Raw genomic sequence first — 23,425 nt, 5'->3', positions numbered from 1 at the left:
GAAACCATGATGAAAGGCAAAAACTTGCACATTTTCCCTTATTCACAGTGGCTGCCATCTCCTATTACTCCCAATGAGGCTCAAGCCAGCAATATGGCTGCCATTTCCTTATAGTCCATCTGCTCGTGGAAGTCAGGCTGCCCTTCAGAAAGTTGGCTGCCACCTCCCGCTGTTTACAATGAGATCGAAGCCATGCCCACAGGCAAAATGGCTGCCACTCTGTTTTGGGGGCTATACAGGGCACAGGGACTGTGAGGTGCTTCAAGGACAGTGCTAAAAGTAGATGGAGCAAGTGAGGGGGAGCAGAGCATTGGGGGGAAGAAGGAGACAGATTTAGTGGTGCAGGAAAATGGGCTGCAGGGCGATGTGTGGGACGGAAGGGAGAAGATTGAAGGGGGCTCTGGAGGAAGAGGAGGAGTATTTACGGGGTGGAATGCTGTCTAGTCTCTGGCAGAGACGTGGTGGTTGGGGGAAATCAGGGAAATGCTGCTTCTTGGAAATGGCTAAAACAATCGCATAGTATGTGTACTGTGACTTTATCACTTATACCAGGGGTGGGGAACCATTTTTGTATCAGGGGCCATTGACCCACTGAAAAAATTAATGGTGGGCCACACACATTGAACTCACTTGCCCGTGGGGGCACAGAGGCTCGGGGCTTCCCACCTGTGGTGGGATGAGCCAGTGCTCGCAGCTCCAGCTCCGGGAGGGGCGCTGAGATTCAGGGCTTTCCCCTGCTGCCACACACATGGTAGGACAAGGTGGCACTCGCGGCTCCAGCCCCACGGGGGTGGGGGGTGCTGAGGCTCGGGGCTTCCCACCTGTGGTGGGATGAGCCAGCACTTGCAGCTCCAGTCCTGCGGGCAGGAACCCCTGAGCCTCGGCACCCCCCGCAGGGCTGGAGATGTGAACGCTGTCTTGCCCCGCTTCGGGGGGAAGCCCTGAACCTTGGTGTCCCTATCGGCGGGTGAGTTGAACGTGTGTGGCCCAAGGGCCAAATGAAAATGAGCAAGGGGCCGGATCCGGTCCACGAGCCATAAGTTCCGCACCCCTGGCTTATATCTTTACATGAATAAGTTTCAAGTTCTTTAATATGTATATCTGTAACTCATCAATCCTAACAAGAGTGTAAGTTGTATGTGCAAGTGTGAGGTCAGCATTCCTTGAACTATTTACGATCCAGCCTTTCGTTTATCCAAGGAAATAAATTTGGAGGGGAGAAAGTCAAGACGGTGATTGGAAAGAGATAGCAGTTCCTCTACGTGATGGATGAGGAGAAATTAAATGCAGTCTCCATCTGAGCAACCAGGGAGTGGCATGGATTTCTGTGTACATTAATGATTGATTTTTCAACCTGATATCATCTCACACGCAACAGCAAAGGAGTAGAGGGGAGTTTATAAGTCAAAAGGGAGACGAAAAAAAACCACACCACAATTAGATTTTTTTGGAAGTCTCATGATTTTCAGGGGGCCTAACTCATGATTTTGGAAGTCTTAATGTTTGCAGTCCTGGGTTGTTGGGTTTTTTGGGTCTTACAATAATGGTGTCTGTAACATCAAAATGTGCTGCATCTGGGATTTGCTCAAAACCACTGGGCTCTGTCCTCGGCTGCACCAACTTCACACTCTGCGCTGATGAGGAGACTGAAGAAACTGGTTATAAGCCACCTCTGCACTCCCCTGATCCTGGGCCAGGTGGGGGACAAAACGGCCTCTGGTCTAACACAGAGGAACCTCAGGGCTGCCCCAAATTACCCCAGATGCTGTGCTGGCCTAGAAGAGGTGGAGCACCGTGCACTCTGCCCTGGACATACAGCTCCACGCTCCTCCACACCCCCTACGTAGAGGCAGGGCGATGTAGGGAGTGGGTGATACAGAGTTCTCTGTACCTGCTCTCTGTCACCAGAGGTTAATCCTGAGTCAGGGGGATCCTTAGCTGCCCCTTTAGGGCAGCTGCCCAGCTGCTGTCCCTGCTCAACAGGGGCTGAAGCCTGAGCCCACTACGTGCCCTGTAGGATGTTGTGATCCTCCCTGGTACCCGGAGTTGAACTCACAACATCAGTGTTACCAGGCACAGACGAAAGGGAGCCGGCTGCTACTTACTGTAGATTCTGTAGTTTGCAGTTCGGGTGTTTTAGCCCCTCACACAGCAGCCGCACTCCGGCCTCTCCCAGTTCGTTATACCCCAGGTGCAGCTCTGTCAGGCTCCGGCTGGTTCTGAGAACAGCAGCGAGATCCCTGCAGCCAGCGGCTGTGACACGGCACCACTTCAAGCTGCAGGAGAGAGAAAAGCAGAGAGGGGGGATCAATGTGTGAATGGGGCTCGTGACGGCTGCTCTGACAGGTGGCCCCACCCACCAGCCCCTCTGTCTGACCAATCAGCATCCAGAATGAGTAAGACGTCCTGTTACAGACTCTGTCCCGAGTCCCACCCCTTGTCCAGTGAGAAACCAGCAGCGGGTGGGACTGCCTGTCTAAACTCCACCCCTTGCCCTTTGCCCTTCACCAATCAAAAGTGAGAATGGCCTAGACACTTCAAATCTCTGCCACTGACCAATGAGGAAGAAGGTTTGGGGTAAGACTCCTTCCTAAGCCCCGCCCCCTCGCCCTTTCCCTTAAAGTTGCCCTTTAAGTCCTGCCCACTCAGGTCTGGACCAGTCAGGCTGGACTTGGCACTGATCAGCCCCGGGATGGTGCGACCCAATCGGAGCAGCCCCATCGCTCCAGGGAGGCTGTAGGGGGAGCCCCCTCCCCAGGCAGCTGGGCCAGGCTCAGAGCAGGAGGAGCTGGGAGATCCTGACCCTCCGCACCCCCGGCACTAGCTCTGCTGCTCCCTTGGAGGACACAGACGCCTCCTGTGTCTGCCCCCAGCTCTGAGCCTCAGGCCTGGGGAGGGGAGGCAGCTGCGAAGCCCAGCACTGGCAGCGTCACACCCACCTTCCTCTGAGACCAGGGACCGAAGCGGGGGAGACAAAGAGGAGAAGATCCCCCTGGCAGGGGGTTTCCCAGGGTGTGGGGAGGGAAGAGCCCCTGAAAAGGGGGCGACTGTGTGAGCCTGTTGGCAGGGCCTGATCCAGAGTCTCTGGTGAGGTTATAAAAGCAGAAGTTCTGTTGGTTTCTGTAACCCCCCTGCAGAGCCTGGGCTCCTAATGGAGCTGCCAGCCAGCTGAGTGGGTAACCATGGCAGCAGGTTATAACCATGTGCACTTCAAGGACCACCCGCAAGTACGGCTGTCTTTGTCCTCCTTCAAGGCTTCATAATGAGCCCCCTGCACACCCAAACATGATCCCACTCCCATCTGCTAAATCTTGCACACACGTCGAGAAACCCCTTCCACCAGAGCTGTCACCTGCACGGCCTCCTTCATCACCTCCTATGCCTTAAAATATTGTTACTCTGCCCAATGGGGAAGTGCGATGGGACCCCCGGGGTGCAACCTGTGACTGTGGGACCGCTGTGCCCCCTTTACTCTCTATTCTGGGGTGTCTGTCACAATGCCAGACTGGTGGCAAGCAGCAAACCCCTGCAGGAGCTGTTACCCCTCAGTACAACTGCGTGTGGAGCCCCACACCCAGCTAGATTGCGTGAATGCTCCCAGAGCCACTCATGAACCACAGAGAAAGGCATCAACCAAATCCCCCCAGCTCCAAGAGTTGTAGTTTAGGAATATACCGTCTTGCACTGCTGAAGACCCTTTCTTGAGAAATGTCAGTTTATTAATTGGAAATTAAATGGAAAGTGGATAATACACCAGCCTTTGTAACCTGAGCAGATTTCCCAAGCACTTCAGTCAAACTCACTGGTAAAGATAAACATTAAACTAAGTTGATTGATTACAAAAGGTCAATTTTAAGTGATTAGAAGTGATAGGCAAAAAGTCAGAGTTAGTTACCAAAGAAAACAAAACAAGTGCACAGTCTGAACCTTAAACCTGTAAGACACCAGGTAGTATTTAGAGCAAGCAGTTTTCTCACCCCACTGGATGTTAAAGTTCATAATACACAGGTTTCACCCTGGAAACCTGGGTCTGTCCCCTCTGTTGGAGTCTACAGTGCGTCTTTGTTGCTTGCACTGCAGGTGGGGGAAGGAAAAAAAAAGGTGACGCATGGGGCCACTGGGTTCTGTTTTATACCCTCAGTCCATGTGCTTAGAGACCACAAGTCCAGGCCCGTCTGGTGGGCGTTGCTGAGTCACCAGGCAAGGTTGAGCCATTCCCCTGGTGTGTCCTTGTGCAAGTGAGTCATTGAATTGTAACTCCCTTGCTGGACAATGCGGTTAATGGATGTTCGACACCCGCATGGGCGTTGGGTACACCCCTGGTTAGTGCCTTTGGGGAGCTAGTATCTGGGCACTTTCCAAACCCCCAGCATATTTTAGTGACAACCAGACAATTCTCATAACTTCATATGCATTAATGATATACAAATTTAGATGGAACAATGGGTTTCAGCAGATCATAACCTTTCCCATAATACCTTCCATGGAATGCTTTGTATGCAATATCACAATTATATACAAATGATGAATTTGGGGGTTACAGGGTGCTCCCCCAGGGTGTAGAGTGTCACAGGAGGGAAATCTCTACATTTGGGAGAGAAAAAAGCCCCTGAATTTGTACAAGAGAGAGAAGCCCCCATGACTTAGGGAGCCCCTAGAGTCTGTAAGGCTTTGTAGAGCCCCCAAGGTATTTTGAAGGCAGGAAAAGAGGAGCCTGCAATGGAGGGAGGGGGAGAGATTCTAAGACTGGGTCGAAGAGGGGGAGAAAAAACCCAAAGGTTTATGTGGGAAGCTGAGGGCATGAACCCTAATTTGGAGAGGGGTGAAGAGAAGAGGGCATCCAAGTTGAAACAGAAGAGAAGAATTCAGGGCTCTTTGTTAATCTCCAAGTAGTTCAGTACTAGTGCCCTGTCACAACATTTTTAAAAAATTCTCTCAAGCTTTTCTCGTCTGTCATCCCAGCGACATCCCCCAGCACCCTCAGGCAGCGTTCTGAGTAGCACACTCAGCTGTGACAAGTTAAGGCTGAATTTGCTGAGGCATTGTAACATGTTGACATAGGATGCACTGTCCCTTTAAGGGAGCTGCCAGGTCCAGCTCTGTGGTCTTGGTTTCTACTCTGAATGGGGGTTTCTGGTGGCTGTAATACAGAGGGACGCCCAAGTGGTACTCCGATTAAATAGCTCTGCCCTAATAACCTTAAAAATAGAAAAGAGAGATGATATCCATTAAGAAAAAGCACATTTCTGACACTGAGAAACACAAGAATGAGCACAGTTCTCTCCACGAGACAGCCCGATTGTATAGTTAAAGCCCTGGATGAGAACTTGGGAGATCTGTGTTCAGTTCCTGGCTCTACCATACACTACCTGTGTGACCTTGGGAAGTCATTCCATCTTTCTGGGTCTCATCTTTTCATCTGAAAAATGGGAATAATATTTCCTTCCCCTTCCCTTTGTCCTGCAATGAGAGGGTCACACAGCATAAAGGGCTGCCTCCTCTTTCAGGGATCTCAGCCCAACACAAAACTCCCAAGGAGAAACCTGCCTCCAGAATGGACTGTGATCGGAGCCCCAGGCAGAGAACGAATTCTCTGGCTGCTTGCACAGCTCCCTCCTCCCCAAAACAGCGTCTACACCAAATCTTGCATAACCCAAAAAACTAACACAACACATGTCGCTCCAAGACTAAAACCTTGCTTACATGCAAAAAAAAAAAAAAAAAAAAAAGAACTTGGAAGAGAATAACAGAACTACCTGGTGACACCTGCCATTACAACAGCTGGCTAGGCAGTAGTTCTGCAGAGAAGGACCTAGGGGTGACAGTGGAAGAGAAGCTGGATATGAGTCAACAGTGTGCCCTTGTTGCAAAGAAGGCCAATGGCATTTTGGGGTGTATAAGTAGGGACATTGCCAGCAGATCGAGGGACGTGATCGTTCCCCTCTATTCGACATTGGTGAGACCTCATCTGGAGTACTGTGTCCAGTTTTGGGCCCCATACTACAAGAAGGATGTGGAGAAATTGAAGAGAGTCCAGCAAAGAACAACAAAAATGATTAGGGGTCTGGAACACATGACTTATGAGGAGAGGCTGAGGGAACTGGGATTGTTTAGTCTACGGAAGAGAAGAATGAGGGGGGATTTGATAGCTGCTTTTAACTACCTGAAAGGTGGATCCAAAGAGGATGGATCTAGACTGTTCTCAGTGGTAGCAGATGACAGGACAAGGAGTAACAGTCTCAAGTTGCAGTGGGGGAGATTTAGGTTGGATATTAGGAAAAACTTTTTCACTAAGAGGGTGGTGAAACACTGGAATGCGTTACCTAGGGAGGTGGTGGAATCTCCTTCCTTAGAGGTTTTTAAGGTCAGGCTTGACAAAGCCCTGGCTGGGATGATTTAGTTGGGGATTGGTCCTGCTCTGGGCAGAGGGTTGGACTAGATGACCTCCAGTTGTCCCTTCCAACTCTGATATTCTATGATTCTATGATTCTATGAACATGTTCAGTGCCAACCAAAGTGAGGCCCTGATCCCAGCTGGGGCACTTAGGCAATACTGTAATACACAAATTAAATGACAAATCTTGTTTAAATCAGAGTTAAGGTTGCCCAGTGATAGCTTATGCCCTTCTCACACTACAGAAAACCAGGAAATACACAGTGAAGGTAAACACCTACACAACCTTAACTCTGCCCCCTGGAGCTGGCAATAGCCATTGGGAATTAAGTGTATGCCCCCCAGATCAATTCACTGTGTTAGGTGTAACTGTACTGAATTGTGGAGGAATATTAAAGGAATTGGCACATGAAATTGCAAGCCCATTAGCAAGAATTTTTAATGAATCTGTAAACTCAGGGGTTGTACCGTATGACTGGAGAATTGCTAACATAGTTCCTATTTTTAAGAAAGGAAAAAAACGTGATCCGGGTAACTACAGGCCTGTTAGTTTGACATCTGTAGTATGCAAGGTCTTGGAAAAAATTTTGAAGGAGAAAGTAGTTAAGGACATTGAGGTCACTGGTAAATGGGACAAAATACAACATGGTTTTACAAAAGGTAGATCGTGCCAAACCAACCTGATCTCCTTCTTTGAGAAAGTAACCGGTTTTTTAGAGCAAGGAAACACAGTGGATCTAATTTACCTAGATTTCAGTAAGGAGTTTGATATGCTGTCACATGGGGAATTATTAGTTACACTGGAAAAGATGGGGATCAATATGAAAATTGAAAGGTGGATAAGGAATTGGTTAAAGGGGAGACTACAGCAGGTCATACTGAAAGGTGAACTGTCAGGCTGGAGGGATATTACCAGTGGAGTTCCTCAGGGATCGGTTTTGGGACCAATTTTATTTAATCTTTTTATTACTGACCTCGGCACAAAATGTGGGAGTGTGCTAATAAAGTTTGCAGATGATACAAAGCTGGGAGGTATTGCCAATTTAGAGAAGGACCGGGATATCATACAGGAAGATCTGGATGAGCTTGTAAACTGGAGTAATATTAATAGGATGAAATGTAATAGGGAAAAGTGCAAGGTCATGCATTTAGGGATTAATAACAAGAATTTTAGTTATAAGCTGGGGATGCATCAATTAGAAGTAACGGAGGAGGAGAAGGACCTTGGAGTATTGGTTGACCACAGGATGACTATGAGCCGCCAATGTGATATGGCCGTGAAAAATCTAATGCGGTCTTGGGATGCAGCAGGCGAGGTATTATAAGTAGAGATAAGGAGGTGTTAGTACCATTCTACATGGCACTGGTGAGATCTCATCTGGAATACTGTGCGCAGTTCTGGTCTCCCATGTTTAAGAAGGGTACATTCAAACTGGAACAGGTACAGAGAAGGGCTACTAGGATTATCCAAGGAATGGAAAACCTGTTTTATGAAAGGAGACTCCAGGAGCTTGGCTTGTTTAGCCTAACCAAAAGAAGGCTGAGGGGAGATATGATTGCTCTCTATAAATATATCAGAGGGATAAATACCAGAGAGGGAGAGGAATTATTTAAGCTCAGTACCAATGTGGACACAAGAACAAATGGATATAAACTGGCCATCGGGAAGTTTAGACTTGAAATTAGACAAAGGTTTCTAACCATCAGAGGAGTGAAGTTCTGGAAGCAGTGGGGGCAAAAGACCTATCTGGCTTCAAGATTAAACTTGATAAGTTTATGGAGGAGAAGGTATGATGGGATAACATGATTTTCGCAATTAATTGATCTTTAACTATTCATGGTAAATAGGCCCAATGGCCTGTGATGGGATGTTAGATGGGGTGGGATCTGAGTTACTACAGAGAATTCTTTCCTGATTATCGGGCTGGTGAATCTTGTCCACATGTCAGGGTTCAGTTGATTGCCAGATTTGGGGTCGGGAAGAAATTTTCCTCCAGGGCAGATTGGAAGAGGCCCTGGGGGTTTTTCGCCTTCCTCTTCAGCATGGGGCACGGGTCACTTGCTGGAGGATTCTCTCCACCTTGAAGTCTTTAAACCATGATTTGAGGACTTGAATAGCTCAGACATAGGTGAGAGGTTTATTGCAGGAGAGGGTGGGTGAGATTGGGTGGCCTGCATTGTGCAGGAGGTCAGACTAGATGATCATAATGGTCCCTTCTGACCTTAATATCTATGAATATATGAAGTTGAAGCAGCTGGGAAGAGCTGTGATTGTGATACGAGGAGATCTGGGTCTGAGTCTCCCCACTGTGTATTCTCAAAAGAAAGAGGTTCCTGTGAAACTTGAGGTTGCAGTCGGTATCATTCCAGTATAGAATTGTGGAGGTTCTTTCAGGAGCAGGGTACGGGGTGCGATGGCTAGTGTCAGTAGTGAGGTGGGATAGGAGAGCAGTCTGTGGATTTAAGGATGGGAAGGGAAGAGTATAGGTTGAGGTGGTAACCTGTGTGAAGGGATTGTAAAGAGTATGAAGTGGTTGTTAAATTTTACAAGTGTGCCATTCTCTCAGGGGAGTAGGCTCAGTGTTTGAGTGCAGGGCAAGGGCAGGTAGCAGAAGTCCATCACAGTAAAAAGGCAGAGTGCAAATGTGTGTGTGGTATGGGCATTCTGAGACATCACTCAGAGAGGGCAGAGTGAGGGTTGTGTGGGCATTTACTTTAATTTAATTTTTTCCAAAATGTTGATAGTTCATTCTCAGATTTCCGCCCTGGGTGGGTTTCATACGTCCAAGTTGCAGGCTCAGACGGATGTTAAATGGCCCATTCATCTCAATGAGATGTTCTCAGCTGAATGATAATACCCCATGGAGATTAATGCAGCTGGAAAAAATAGCTCTGAGACATTTGAACTGCTCCATTCATTTCAGTGGCTGTTTCCTTCCCGCTCCTCAGTGCTGCAGAGTTTCTGATATGTGCCAAGTGTCTCAGCTCTTAGCTCCTCATCCCAGTCTCAGCACTGTGTTCTTGGTGCATTCTCTGAGCAGGCCTGTTCTAAGCTAGTGGGCAGGGCTTCCCCAGATCCTGGCTCACATGCGGGGTAAGAAAACGGGCTCAGACACCCCCAACGTGCAATGCCCCTGTCACATGCCTCACATGAGGGCACCAGGGATGGGGGAGGACACACCGCTGTAGAGGGGTGGGGGAAACCCAGATTGTGGTTCACACAAATTATTATCCTCTTGTGCCCATCGCTCACCCTCGTCCCCCTTCCCAGCTCCCCTTCCTCTCCTTCCCACTCCCCAGACCCCCATTTCCTGAGCCTCAACCCTTCATCTTTTACCCCAGTAACCCTCCCCTCCAGCAAGCAGTTGCTTGTGTAGTTATTTTATTTTCAAACAATACTTTCAGCACCTTCTGCCATACTCAGATTCTATTTCCCCCACATTAAAATCTCCCTGTAATAGAGGCAGATTGGAGCAATATGCCTCCTTCTTTTACTTCAGATTTCTGTTCCGGATTGGATTTGGACTCACACTTCCAGGGGTGGTACTCAGATGCAATTATTGTAACACATCCCCAAAGTTACCCAGGTCCCGTGATGGGTGGTTTTCCAGATGGTAGCCTCTCTCTGCACATCCTCAGTTTATGCCTTTAGGCACATGAATAAGCGCTCAAAACTTTTCAGACAGCCTGGAGCAGGAGCAGGAGTGGGGCCTGCCCAGGCCGGGTCTCTCAGGAACTACTTGCCTGGCAGGGCCCCTTGTGTTGGACCGTTGAGCTCTTCCCCTGCCAGAGGGGCTGTTTCGCCTTCCCTGTTGGCAGGAGCGCTCCTACAGGGCTGCGTGGGGCCATCTCCCCCTCAGCCTACCCTGCCCCCTGCCAGGCAAACATTGAATTTTTAGGGGCTCGTGGAATGACAGCACCCCAAGGCATGTGCCTACTGTGCCTAATTGGAAGCCCAGCGAACAGAAAGTTTTTAATTCCTGCACATTGAAAGCAAACGGCCATTGTGTGTGAGATCAAAGACCAGTGACTAAGTGCAGTCCTCTTTTCCCGCCATGAAGAAAGAACCGATGTATGGCCATCCTGACCACTTGGTTTCTGTGATAAGAAGCTATAAATATGGACACAAGGAAAAATTCTTCATCTTTTGACTGTTTGAATTCTTATTTTTTTTCCTCATTTTAGTTACCACTCGTAAGTGGTCCACTCCCACACATGCCTCCTTCCTGCTCTGTACATCTTCTAATGTTCTGCTCCTTTTGTGCTGAATTGTAACGTGATCCAACTGGTTCCCTGTTCTGTGATTTGATCACCTCCATCTCTGCTACCTTGTGAAATTACAGACTGTAACTCCCCTGTACATATATCTTTACCTGCTTTAACCTCTCATTTCTTTTTCTGGGAGTGTTTGTATAGAGGACTGGAAGCCTAGGGTTAGTGGGACTTGAGTCACCTGACCTGTGTCTAGAAACCCTGAGCTTGTGCATCTACTCTGCAGTTTAACCCTAGGTTAAGAATTATCTGACCGGTGCTTGAACCTAGGACTCTGGCACCCACACTGCCGTGCACAGACCCCAGTCAAAGTAACCCTATCCCAGAGTGCCTCGCTTCCGCTCCCCATCCAGTGTCAACACTCCTGCGCTACGAATGTGTTACACTGGGTGAAAACTCTCCAGCCCATCCCATTTCCTAACTGTGATGGTGTTGTTGATGGGACTCAGGTGCCCATAAGGACACACGAGTACCGAAAATGCATAATTAGCTCCTTTGGTGTCTGTCTCAGTAGAATGACTGCAGTTTGTCAAGATACTGAACTACCATCTAATCTGAGAACTGGTCTCTCCACCTCTAGGCTGAGTCACACTGGCAGGAAAATACCCATGTGCTCCTGTTCTGAGGATAATTAGGACGTCAGTCTCCAGGGCTGTCAAATTAAACTTTGCAATTCTTAATTTTTAAAGTGGGCTGTTCAATGAAGGCGCTTTTGTCTGGTTGGGTATTTTTTATTTACTTTTGTCTGTTTTGAAGTTTGACATAAAATGTAGGTTTCAGAGGAAAAACACACCCCCACCCCAGGCTGGCTGCTGCTGGCTATGGAGCAGTGAAGTGTATCCCCAGGGCTTGGGGTGCAGTGTGCTCCACCATCCCGTCACAGCCCTGGAGGCAGGGATAAGGGATCGCCGGGAGTCTGTGGGGAAGTTTAGATGCTGGCTCCCTCACACCGCCCTCACAGTGCACGCTGCCTGGACACCTCTGCGCACACAGCCTCAGACCAGCTGACTGGTAATTTAGTATCGTTCAAAGTAGATGTATAAGAATGTATGTAGTATTTAAACTTCATGAAAATCTGGTGGGATGTAGCATGCATTGTTTTAACTTATCTGTACCCTGTTCTAATGTAATAGCAAACATTTGCATTGTATATGTCTTTGTAAGGAAGTAAGTAACTCATCAAACAAGAAAGAAGCTGTGTGTAATGCAAATTAAGAACTCTAACAGACAGGGCCAGATTTACACGTTACGCGCCCCGAGGCACAGCGTCTTCAGCGCCCCCCGCCACCCAGATACGCCCTCCACAGCCCCCCCCACAACTGCACAGCACCCTGCACAACCCCGCCACTGTCCAGTGCCCACCGCACATCCCCACTACCTCAATTGCCAGTGCCCCACACAGATCCCCAACTATCCAACGCCCCAACACACACAGACCTTCCCTGCCCTGCAGTGCCCAGCACTCCCCCAAACTTCTCACTGTTCGGCATCCCCCACTCCCTCACTGCCCAGCATCCCCGAACAAGCCCCCGCAGAGACCCACTCTCCCTTACCCTGCCCCCTGGCCACCTAACCAGCACCGCTGGGAGGGGACTTTGTCTGCCAGGCTGAGCCGGCCGCGCGGCCAGGGCCGTTCAGGGATTGCTCTGGCCCCTTGGGAATGGTACGATTAGCCAGGATGGAGAAGGAGGAAGAGCAGGACCGAGGCCTGCCCAGGCCGGGCTCCCTCAGGGCCCATTTGCCTGGCAGGGCCTCCTGTGTAGGTCTGCTGAACTCTTCCCCTGCCACAGGGGCTGCTTCGCCTTCCCTGTTGGCAGGAGCGCTCCAGCAGGGCTGTGTGGGGCCATCTCCCACTCAGGCAACCCCGCCCTCTGCTGGGGCCCGGGAGTGTCAAACTTTGAACTTTTAGGTGCCCCGAGGCATGTGCCTACTTTGCCTAATTGTAAATACAGCCTGGCTCACAGAAAGGCGTTAATTCCTCCTACGTACATCTTCTAAAGTTCTGCTCCATTTGTGCTGAATTGTAACGTGATCAATCTGGTTCTCTGTTCTGTGATCTGATCACCTCCATCTCTGCTACCTTTTGAAATTATAGAACCAAACTCCCCTGTACCTATATTTTTACCTGCTTTAACCTCTCAGTAACTTTCATTTCTTTTTCTTGGGGTAGGTCTACACAGGAATGGAAGCCTGGGTTAGTGGGACTGGAGTCACCTGACCTGTGTCTGGAAACCCTGAGCTTGTGCATCTACTCTGCAGTTTAACCCTAGGTTAAGAAATCTATGACCTGTGCTTGAACCTAGGACTCTGGTGCCCGCACTGCAGTGCACAGACCCCACTCAAAGTACCCCTATCCCAGAATGCCTAGCGCCTACTCCCCCTTCCAGTGTGGACACTCTAGCTCTACAAACGTGTTGAACTGTGGGAAAACTCTACTGCAGAGCAATGAAGTGTATCCCCAGGGCACCCCAGGGGTGCAGTGTGCTCCACCATAGAATCATAGAATATCAGGGTTGGAAGGGACCGCAGGAGGTCATCTAGTCCAATCCCCTGCTCAAAGCAGGACCAATCCCCAATTAAATCATCCCAGCCAGGGCTTTGTCAAGCCTGACCTTAAAAACTTCTAAGGAAGGAGATTCTACCACCTCCCTAGGTAACGCATTCCAGTGTTTCACCACCCTCCTAGTGAAAAAGTTTTTCCTAATATCCAACCTAGACCTCCCCCACTGCAACTTGAGACCATTACTCCTTGTCCAGTCCTCTTGTACCACTGAGAATAGTCGAGAACCATCCTCTTTGGAACCACCTCTCAGGTAGTTGAAAGCAGCTATCAAATCCTCCCTCATTCTTCTCTTCTGCAGACTAAACAATCCCAGTTCCCTCAGTCTCTCCTCATAAGTCATGTGTTCCAGACCCCTAATCATTTTTGTTGCCCTTCGCTGGACTCTCTCCAATTTATCCATTTCCTTCTTGTAGTGCGGGGCCCAAAACTGGACACAGTACTCCAGATGAGGCCTCACCAGTGCTGAATAGAGGGGAACGATCACGTCCCTCGATCTGCTGGCAATGCCCCCACTTATACATCCCAAAATGCCATTAGCCTTCTTGGCAACAAGGGCACACTGTTGACTCATATCCAGCTTCTCGTCCACTGTAACCCCTAGGTCCTTTTCCGCAGAACTGCTGCCAAGCCATTCGGTCCCTAGTCTGTAGCGGTGCCTGGGATTCTTCCGTCCTAAGTGCTGGACCCTGCACTTATCCTTGTTGAACCTCATCAGATTTCTTTTGGCCCAATCCTCCAATTTGTCTAGGTCCCTCTGTATCCTATCCCTGCCCTCCAGCGTATCTACCACTCCTCCCAGTTTAGTATCATCCGCAAATTTGCTGAGAGTGCAATCCACACCATCCTCCAGATCATTTATGAAGATATTGAACAAAACCGGCCCGAGGACCGACCCTTGGGGCACTCCACTTGATACCGGCTGCCAACTAGACATGGAGCCATTGATCACTACCCGTTGAACCGCCCTGGGCTCCGTTCGTGGAAGTATTAATCTACTCGCTGCTTTTCAGCCGCCAAAATAAACACCGCTATTGACCCAGAGACGTTATTTTTAGCACCGATGTTTTTTGCTAGGAGTCTTTCTAAACACTAATAAATGCCCAGGAAAAAGTCAATAAAATACAACCTGAAAACGAAGGGCCCTAAGCATAACATTGCAGCTCAGTTCTGTGCAGGGAAAACCCCTTCTTCTTAATGTCATGAAGCCACCAGTATGGCCCACAGCAATTCCAACTACAGCTTGGCAAGCCCAGGGATCCCGGCAGGGGCATCTTTGCACCCGAGAAAGAATCCGCCACCATCCCGCCACAGCCCGGGAGGCAGGGATAAGGGATCCCCGGGACTCTGTGGGGAAGTTTAGAGGCTGGCTCCCACTCACTGCTCTCACAGTACACACTGCCTGGACACCTCTGCACACACAGCACCAGGGAGGGCAGGGGGAGCCCATGAGAAAGGGACTGTGAGGCTGTCTTGCAAAGGGGGAAGGAGCGGCATGGCTCTCAGCTCAGCATGGCTGGGGGAGGGATGACTCCCAACATCCTGGCAGCCACAGGCACAAACTTTATTTCTCCCAGTGGATGCTCCACCTCACCTGCAATGGGGCCAACCCTGGCAAGTGATGGGTGACCAGCCGCAGGGCACGGAACCGCTATGGCTGGTGGCTGCTGAGCACCCACTATTTTTTTTCAGCCCCGGAGCACCCATGGAGCCAATGCTGATGCTGGCAGCTGGGAGCTGCCTCCCACCAGTCAGCATTGCTCCCTGCTTCAGAAAAGCTCTCCAGAGCATCGAGGAGGAGCCATAGACAGAGCTTCCACCGCAGGAGGCTACGGGGAGGTTTTGGGGCTGGCTCCCACTCGCTGCCCTGACAGTGAACAATGCCCAGGCACCCTGCACACACAGCCCAGGGAGTGCAGGGAGGCCAGAGAGTGGAGTGGGGACGAAGCTGCTGCCCTATTGGGATGGGGAACAGCTGGGTGTTAGGGATCATCCTCCCCGGGCCGTGCTGAACTGGGAGCTCTGCCCTCCCTGGGGCTGTTTGTGCAGGGGTACCTGGGCAGCATGCACCAAAATCTGGCTGTGCTCTTGGGACCAGGAAGCAGCTCTCTTTGCAGAAAGCTTCTTCTGATCAGTCTCCATTGAAAACCCTGCAGGCTCTCTGACAGTGTGCTGGCAGACCGCTGTTCAGCAGACAATGGGTTAACGCTGATCTGAGCTGCTGCGGTTTGCAAAGGGCGATGTGGCTTCAGTTTGTAACAGAGTGCAACAGACTGCACCACCCATTGTCCGCACAGACAGGACTAAGGAAGTTGCCCCAAGGAACTGTGGGATACATCTGGAGGGACCCGAGTCAAGTAAGGGCCACATGCACAGAGGAAAGAAACAGGGCTCGGACCCTAGGTCCCAGCTTAACACGGGCTCGGATGCTCCAGTCCTGCAGGGTCCTGGACCCTAGTTTTGAGACCTAGATTACCACAATTGATTTGTGGATACAAGGGCAGTTAGGCTTGAGCCTAGGCTTATGTTCCTGTGTAGATATACCCTTAGTAATGAATCTCTCAGTAGCTTACTATAGGATTGGATGCCAGTGTCTTTGGTGTGAGATCTAGGATGCAAATCGCCCTTGGAGAGTGACTTGTCTCATGGAAGGTGTCCACGCTTCCAAGTCCCCCCCAGACAGCTTGACAGTCCTGGTCTAAGGAAAGGGATGTGCAAGTGTAACCCACCTTACCTAGTATGACTCTGTCCCCCTCTAGTGGCTGGACCACATGGAAGAGTTGTGCTAAAATCACTCGAGTTTGCAAAACTGACAGTTCCCCACCCCGACCTGAAACCATGATGAAAACCAAAAACTTGCACATTTTCCCTTATTCACAATGGCTGCCATCTCCTATTACTCCCAATGAGGCTCAAGCCAGCAATATGGCTGCCATTTCCTTATAGTCCATCTGCTCGTGGAAGTCAGGCTGCCCTTCAGAAAGTTGGCTGCCACCTCCCGCTGTTTACAATGAGATTGAAGCCCTGCCCACGAGCAAAATGTTTTTGCCCTCTGTTTTGGGGGCTATACAGGGCACAGGGACTGTGAGGTGCTTCAAGGACAGTGCTAAAAGTAGATGGAGCAAGTGAGGGGGAGCAGAGTATTGGGGGGAAGAAGGAGACAGATTTAGTGGTGCAGGAAAATGGGCTGCAGGGCGATGTGTGGGACGGAAGGGAGAAGATTGAAGGGGGCTCTGGAGGAAGAGGAGGAGTATTTGCGGGATGGAGCACTGTCTAGTCTCTGGCAGAGACGTGGTGGTTGGGGGAAATCAGGGAAATGCTGCTTCTTGGAAAAGGCTAAAACAATCGCATAGTATGTGTACTGTGACTTTATCACTTATACCAGGGGTGGGGAACCATTTTTGTATCAGGGGCCATTGACCCACTGAAAAAATTAATGGTGGGCCACACACATTGAACTCACTTGCCCGTGGGGGCTCGGGGCTTCCCACCTGTGGTGGGATGAGCCAGTGCTCGTAGCTCAAGCCCCGGAGGGGCGCTGAGATTCAGGGCTCCCCCCCACACACACACGGTGGGACAAGCTGGCGCTATCAGCTCCAGCCCCTCGGGGGTGGGGGTGCTGAGGCTCAGGGCTTCCCACCTGTGGTGGGATGAGCCAGCACTTGCAGCTCCAGTCATGCGGGCAGGAACCCCTGAGCCTCCCCGGCGCCCCCCACGGGGCTGGAGATGTGAACGCTGTCTTGCCCCGCTGCGGGGGGAAGCCCTGAACCTTGGTGTGCCCCCCGGTGGGTGAGTTGAACGTGTGCGGCCTGAGGGCCAAATGAAAATGAGCAAGGGGCCGGATCCGGTCCATGAGCCATAAGTTCCGCACCCCTGACTGATATCTTTATATGAATAAGTTTCAAGTTCTTTAATATGTATATCTGTAACTCATCAACCCTAACAAGAGTGTAAGTTGTATGTGCAAGAGTGAGGTCAGTGGTCCTTGAACTATTTACGATCCAGCCTTTCTTTTATCCAAGGAAATAAATTTGGAGGGGAGAAAGTCAAGACGGTGACTGGAAAGGGATAGCAGTTCCTCTACGTGATGGATGAGGAGAAATTAAATGCAGTCTCCATCTGTGCAACCAGGGAGAGGCATGAATTTCTGTGTACATTAACGATTGATTTTTCAACCTGATATCATCTCACACGCATCAGCAAAGGAGTAGAGGGGAGTTTATGAGTCAAAAGGGAGACGAAAAAAACACACCACAATTAGATTTTTTTTTGAAGTCTCATGATTTTCAGGGGGCTTAACTCATGATTTTGGAAGTCTTAATGTTGGCAGTACTGGGTTGTTGGGTTTTTTGGGTATAAAATAATGGTGTCTGTAACATCAAAATGTGCTGCATCTGGGATTTGCTCAAAACCACTGGGCTCTGTCCTCGGCTGCACCAACTTCACACTCTGCGCTGATGAGGAGACTGAAAAAACTGGTTATAAGCCACCTCTGCACTCCCCTGATCCTGGGCCAGGTGGGGGACAAAACGGCCTCTGGTCTAACACAGAGGAACCTCAGGGCTGCCCCAAATTACTCCAGATGCTGTGCTGGCCTAGAAGAGGTGGAGCACCGTGCACTCTGCCCTGGACATACAGCTCCACGCTCCTCCACACCCCCTACGTAGAGGCAGGGCGATGTAGGGAGTGGGTGATACAGAGTTCTCTGTACCTGCTCTCTGTCACCAGAGGTTAATCCTGAGTCAGGGGGATCCTTAGCTGCCCCTTTAGGGCAGCTGCCCAGCTGCTGTCCCTGCTCAACAGGGGCTGAAGCCTGAGTCCACTACGTGCCCTGTAGGATGTTGTGATCCTCCCTGGTACCCGGAGTTGAACTCACAACATCAGTGTTACCAGGCACAGACGAAAGGGAGCCGGCTGCTACTTACTGTAGATTCTGTAGTTTGCAGTTCGGGTGTTTTAGCCCCTCACACAGCAGCCGCACTCCGGCCTCTCCCAGTTCGTTATACCCCAGGTGCAGCTCTGTCAGGCTCCGGCTGGTTCTGAGAACAGCAGCGAGATCCCCGCAGCCAGCGGCTGTGACACGGCACGATTCCAAGCTGCAGGAGAGAGAAAGGCAGAGAGGGGGCATCAATGCGTGAATGGGGCTCGTGACGGCTGCTCTGACAGGTGGCCCCACCCACCAGCCCCTCTGTCTGACCAATCAGCATCCAGAATGAGTAAGACGTCCTGTTACAGACTCTGTCCCGAGTCCCACCCCTTGTCCAGTGAGAAACCAGCAGTGGGTGGGACTTCCTGTCTAAATTCCACCCCTTGCCCTTTACCAATGAAAAATTAGAATGGCCTAGACACTTCAAATCTCTGCCACTGACCAATGAGGAAGAAGGTTTGGGGTAAGACTCCTTCCTAAGCCCCACCCCCTCACTCTTTCCACTGACCAACCAGAATTTAAAAAGTTGCCCTTTAAGTCCTGCCCACTCAGGTCTTAACTAATCAGGCTGGACTTGGCACTGATCAGCCCCGGGATGGTGCAACCCAATCAGAGCAGGCCCATTGCGACAGGGAGGCTGTCGGGGGAGCCCCCTCCCCAGGCAGCTGGGCCAGGCTCAGAGCAGGAGCTGGGAAATCCTGACCCTCCGCGCCCCCGGCACTAGCTCTGCTGCTCCCCTGCAGGACAGAGACGCCTCCTGTCTCTGCCCCCAGCTCTGAGCCTCAGACCTGGGGATGGGAGGCAGCTGCGAGGCCCAGCACTGGCAGCATCACACCCACGCCCAATGGGAAGGTGTGACAGGACCCCCAGGGTGCAACCTGTGACTGTCGGACCGCTGTGCCCCCTTTACTCTCTATTCTGGGGTGTCTGTCACAATGTCTTACTGGTGGCAAGCAGCAAACCCCTGCAGGTGCTGTTACCACTCAGTACAACTGCGTGTGGAGCCCCACACCCAGCTAGATTGCGTGAATGCTCCCAGAGCCACTCATGAACCACAGAGAAAGGCATCAACCAAATCCCCCCAGCTCCAAGAGTTGTAGTTTAGGAATATACTGTCTTCAACTGCTCAAGAACCTTTCTTGAGAAATGCCAGTTTATTAATTGGAAATTAAATGGAAAGTGGATAATACACCAGCCTTTGTAACCTGAGCAGATTTCCCAAGCACTTCAGTCAAACTCACTGGTAAGGATAAACATTAAACTAAGTTGATTGATTACAAAAGGTCAATTTTAAGTGATTAGAAGTGATAGGCAAAAAGTCAGTTAGTTACCAAGGAAAACAAAACAAGTGCACAGTCTGAATCTTAAACCTGTAAGACACTAGGTATTATGTAGAGCAAGCAGTTTTCTCACCCCACTGGATGTTACAGTTCATAATACACAGGTTTCACCCTGGAAACCTGGGCCTGTCTCCTCTGTTAGAGTCTATAGAGCGTCTTTAAATTAATTAATTTAAATTAATTAAAACTTTATTTGAAACATATTTTGCTTCTCTATATTACAGTATCAGAAGCCTCCCCTTCCAAATGACACTCTATAAATGGATGAAACTGATCCCGTGTGGACAGAAGAGTGAACAGGATTGTTAGCCTTTACTATTCTACATCAGCTGCATAGCTCAAAGGAATAGTCAGTCATCTTTTGATCCTGACCCCAAGTCAGTTTGACCTCCCACTTGGGGAGACATTTGGAAAAGGCAGGATAGCAGATTGCTAAACTGTGTGTCTGGGGAGAGTGTTATTTTGGGGAAATAGTTCAGTGAATGCTTGCTGGCAAGGAGGAGCATTTTAGGGGTGCAGAAGTGCAGAATAGCGGGGAGAGGGATTTGGGGCTGAATTGAGGGAGGGGGATAAATGGGGATGGGTGGCAGATGAGGTGAAGGGGCTGAAGGTCTAAGGAGGGCGAAGGACACAAAGGCGTGAGTGGCAGGGTGCTTGGGGGAGATAGGGGTGCCTGTCACCCCCACATTCTTCCCTTCGGTATGTGCCAGGATTTGGGGTGTCTGAGACCCATCCCTACCAGCTCATGTGAGCCAGGTTTTGGAGGAGTTGCATTTCTAAGGGTGTCTGAGTCCTGCTCCCTCCATGTGTGCCAGGATCAGGGGAAGCCCTGCCCCTCTGGGTGGGCATTTAGAAGAGGCATGCTGGGAGCAAGCACCAAGAACACACTGTTGAGACTGGGGTGAGAAGCTGGGCACGGGTACCATGTGACAAAACTGTCAAGGTTTTGGGCCATAGAGCACGGATGAGATTTCTCTCACTGGCCCTGTTAGCAGCACATTGCAAACATCTCAAATCATGACCATTATCCCCTTTCCGGTATAACAAAATATACAGAAGGTAGAGGAGCACTGAGAGCTCACAAAGCAACCATGTGGCCTTATGGAAAAACCACTGGCCTGGGACTATTCCTAGCTCTGCCACTGGCACTGAGTGAGCTTGGGTTAGCCATTTCATCTCTCTGTGCCTCGATTTCCCATCTGTGAAATGGGGATACATGATGTGAAGGTCTTAGAGAGCAACAGATGAAAAGCACGATATAAAAGCTAGGTCTTTTGATTATTACCTAGTCACAGTAGCTTAGCAGCTGCAAACCTAGGTGACAACCACCGACAAACATTTCTCTGTTTAAAAAACGAGCAAATTAAGTGGCAAGTAACTTAGATAACACGGAGTCAAGGCTGCCTGGTGACAGCTTGTGCCCTTCCAGAATGCTGAGTTCAGCGAAACTCAAACTTCTCAAACCAGTAATCACAGAGTTAAGGTAAATACACAAACAACTTTAACTCTGCCCTCTTTGAGCGATGGCGCAATGTGCCACAAACTGGCATTCTGCCTTTTCATCGTGATGCAGAGGCTCTACCTGCACTTGCCTGACACTCAAACACTGAGCCTACTCTCCTGACAGAATACCACACTGGTAAAGTTTAACCTCTTCATACCCTTTTCCAATCCCTTTCCACTTGCACACAGGATACACACAAACCCTATGTCTTCCCCTTCCCATCATTCAATGTACAGACTGCACTCATATTCCCCACCTCACGACTGACAATACCCATGGCAAGAAGATCCTAGTGCCCTGCTACCTACACGACCTACTCAGTTCTGTACTGAAATGATGCCAGACGGGAACCTCAAGGTACACATACGTCTCTTTCCTTTGATAACACACAAGCAGACGCAGACTCAAATCACCTCATATCACAATCCCAGCTATCCCAAGCTTTATCCCGATTTATTCATCCATCATTCAATAGAGTTGCGCTTAACACCACGAACGTTTTGCCAGCTCGGGGTGGGGGGAAGTTAAGGATGCGTGAACATTTACCTTAACTCTGAAATTTGATTTTTGCTGAACTCCACATACAGGAAGGACACGGGCTATAAATGGGCAACAATTAACTCTGTGTTAATGAAGTTTTCTACCATTTAATTTAGACTGTAGGATCTTCCAGGCAGAGACTGTCTATGTGTATTGTTGCTCCTGACACCAGTGTCCAGTTCTGACTTTGATTTTACCCCTCTCCTGAGAGGCAGTAAGTGTCCAAGGCCTTGCAGATCAGAGGAGAAATCAGTGACAAGGAGTCTGGGTACACTCGAAGTGCACCTGTAACTCTTCTGTAGCTCACTCAGCTCCCTCTCTCCCAAAGCTGTGTTTACATAAAACCTTCCATAACTGAAACACTGCATGTCTCCCCAAGACTGAAAGGTTGCTTACATCTGAAACAAAAAGAATTGGGACACCTGTAACAGTGCCACCTGGGGGCACCTGCCATAACAACATATCCCATGCCTCAGACCCTGATCTCAGCCAAGGCATTTTACCACTATTGCAATTCACTAATAAATAATACTACAACTCCTGTAAATAAAATGTGGAATTGATTCTGCCACCACCTGAGTTGTTTGTCGTTGACGGGATGAACAGAGGAGCTCATTGGAGCAACTTTTCATTGAGATATTGGAACCCAAACAGAAGACCCTCTGTGACGGGTTTGGTCACAGAGACCCCCTTGGAACTGTCACCTGACATGCTGAATTTACCTATGAGCCCTTTTTCTCTGCCAGTTTGGGCCTCCAGAACCCTGCCTTGTTGAGCCAGACACGCTAGCCTGCTGCAACACAGACTCAGGGTCTGAACCACGACCCCAAAGCTGCAGACTTAACTGAAAACAGCTAAGCAAGTATTCCTGTCTCCAGCACCCAGACACCTAGCTCCCAGGGGGATCTAAACCCCAAATAAATCCTTTTTATTCTGTATAAAGCTTATACAGGGTAAACTCATAAATTGTCTGCCCTCTATAACACTGATACAGAGATACGCACATCTGTTTGCTCCCCCAGGTATTAATCACTTACTCTGGGTTAATTAATAAACAAAAGTGAGTTTATTAAGTATAAAAAGTAGGATTTAAGTGGTTCCAAGTAATAACAGAACAAAGTAAGCTACCAAGCAAAATAAAACAAAACACGCAAGTCTATGCCTAATACATTAAGAAACTGAATACAGGTAAATCTCACCCTTAGAGATGTTCCAATAAGCTAGACTCCTTCCTAGTGTGGGCCAAATCCTTTCCCCTGGTACGGTCCTTGTCACTTCCAGCTCAGGTGGTAATTAGGGGATTTCTCATGACTGGCCGCCCCCTTTGTTCTGTTTCACCCCCTTTTATAGCTTTGGCACAAGGTGGGAATCTTTTGTCTCTCTGGGTCCCCACCCCTCCTTCTCAATGGAACCTGATACATCCATTCTACCCTGTGCCCAGGGTTCCTGCATGGACAGGTCTCCCATGATGCAGCCTCCATCCACCCATGATGCATCACACCTGTTGGTCAGAGGAGAGTCCACATTGCACTAGGGGAGATGTAGACCTCCAGGGAGTCTAGCTCATAGAAGTATGATGACCCAAGATACAGCTCCCATAAGGCAATGTGCTAATAGGGACAAACAGTTGAATGAAATGTTTTGGGTCAGTTCAACCAAAAATATTCTCACACAAAGTTTCTATTTTGTGGAAGCTGCATTTTCCTTCAGGAAATCATTCCAGTGGTAAATTCTTGACCAGCTCTAGACAATAGTCTGCACATGTCATTAGCTGCCAGAGCAAATTCTTCTTCTTTAAGTATTGGAGCATAAAATGTACATGATCAAGTAACAAATTCAGTTACTGCTACAGACCTGTAGGTCTCGCTCCTCAGGAGGGAACAGGATG

The 23,425-nt window shown here is 49.5% G+C and overlaps 1 protein-coding gene across 1 annotated transcript in view; it reads right to left on the bottom strand.

The window, feature by feature from the left end:
- The window catches only part of LOC140912507 (NACHT, LRR and PYD domains-containing protein 12-like), a 261,075-nt gene that overhangs the window by 100,852 nt on the left and 136,798 nt on the right, over positions 1-23,425 (bottom strand). Inside the window, exons 8-9 of the mRNA XM_073346992.1 lie at positions 18,152-18,322; positions 2,106-2,276 (exon numbers count right to left, since the gene is read on the bottom strand). Of these exons, the coding sequence (XP_073203093.1) occupies positions 2,106-2,276; positions 18,152-18,322 (342 nt within the window). The remainder of the gene's footprint in view (positions 1-2,105; positions 2,277-18,151; positions 18,323-23,425) is intronic.

The sequence above is a fragment of the Lepidochelys kempii genome, chromosome 6 (assembly GCF_965140265.1).
Source record: "Lepidochelys kempii isolate rLepKem1 chromosome 6, rLepKem1.hap2, whole genome shotgun sequence".
Lineage (NCBI taxonomy): Eukaryota > Metazoa > Chordata > Testudines > Cheloniidae > Lepidochelys > Lepidochelys kempii.
The sequence above is the reverse complement of the archived record's forward strand: the minus strand, read 5'-3'. Positions and strand labels throughout refer to the sequence as shown.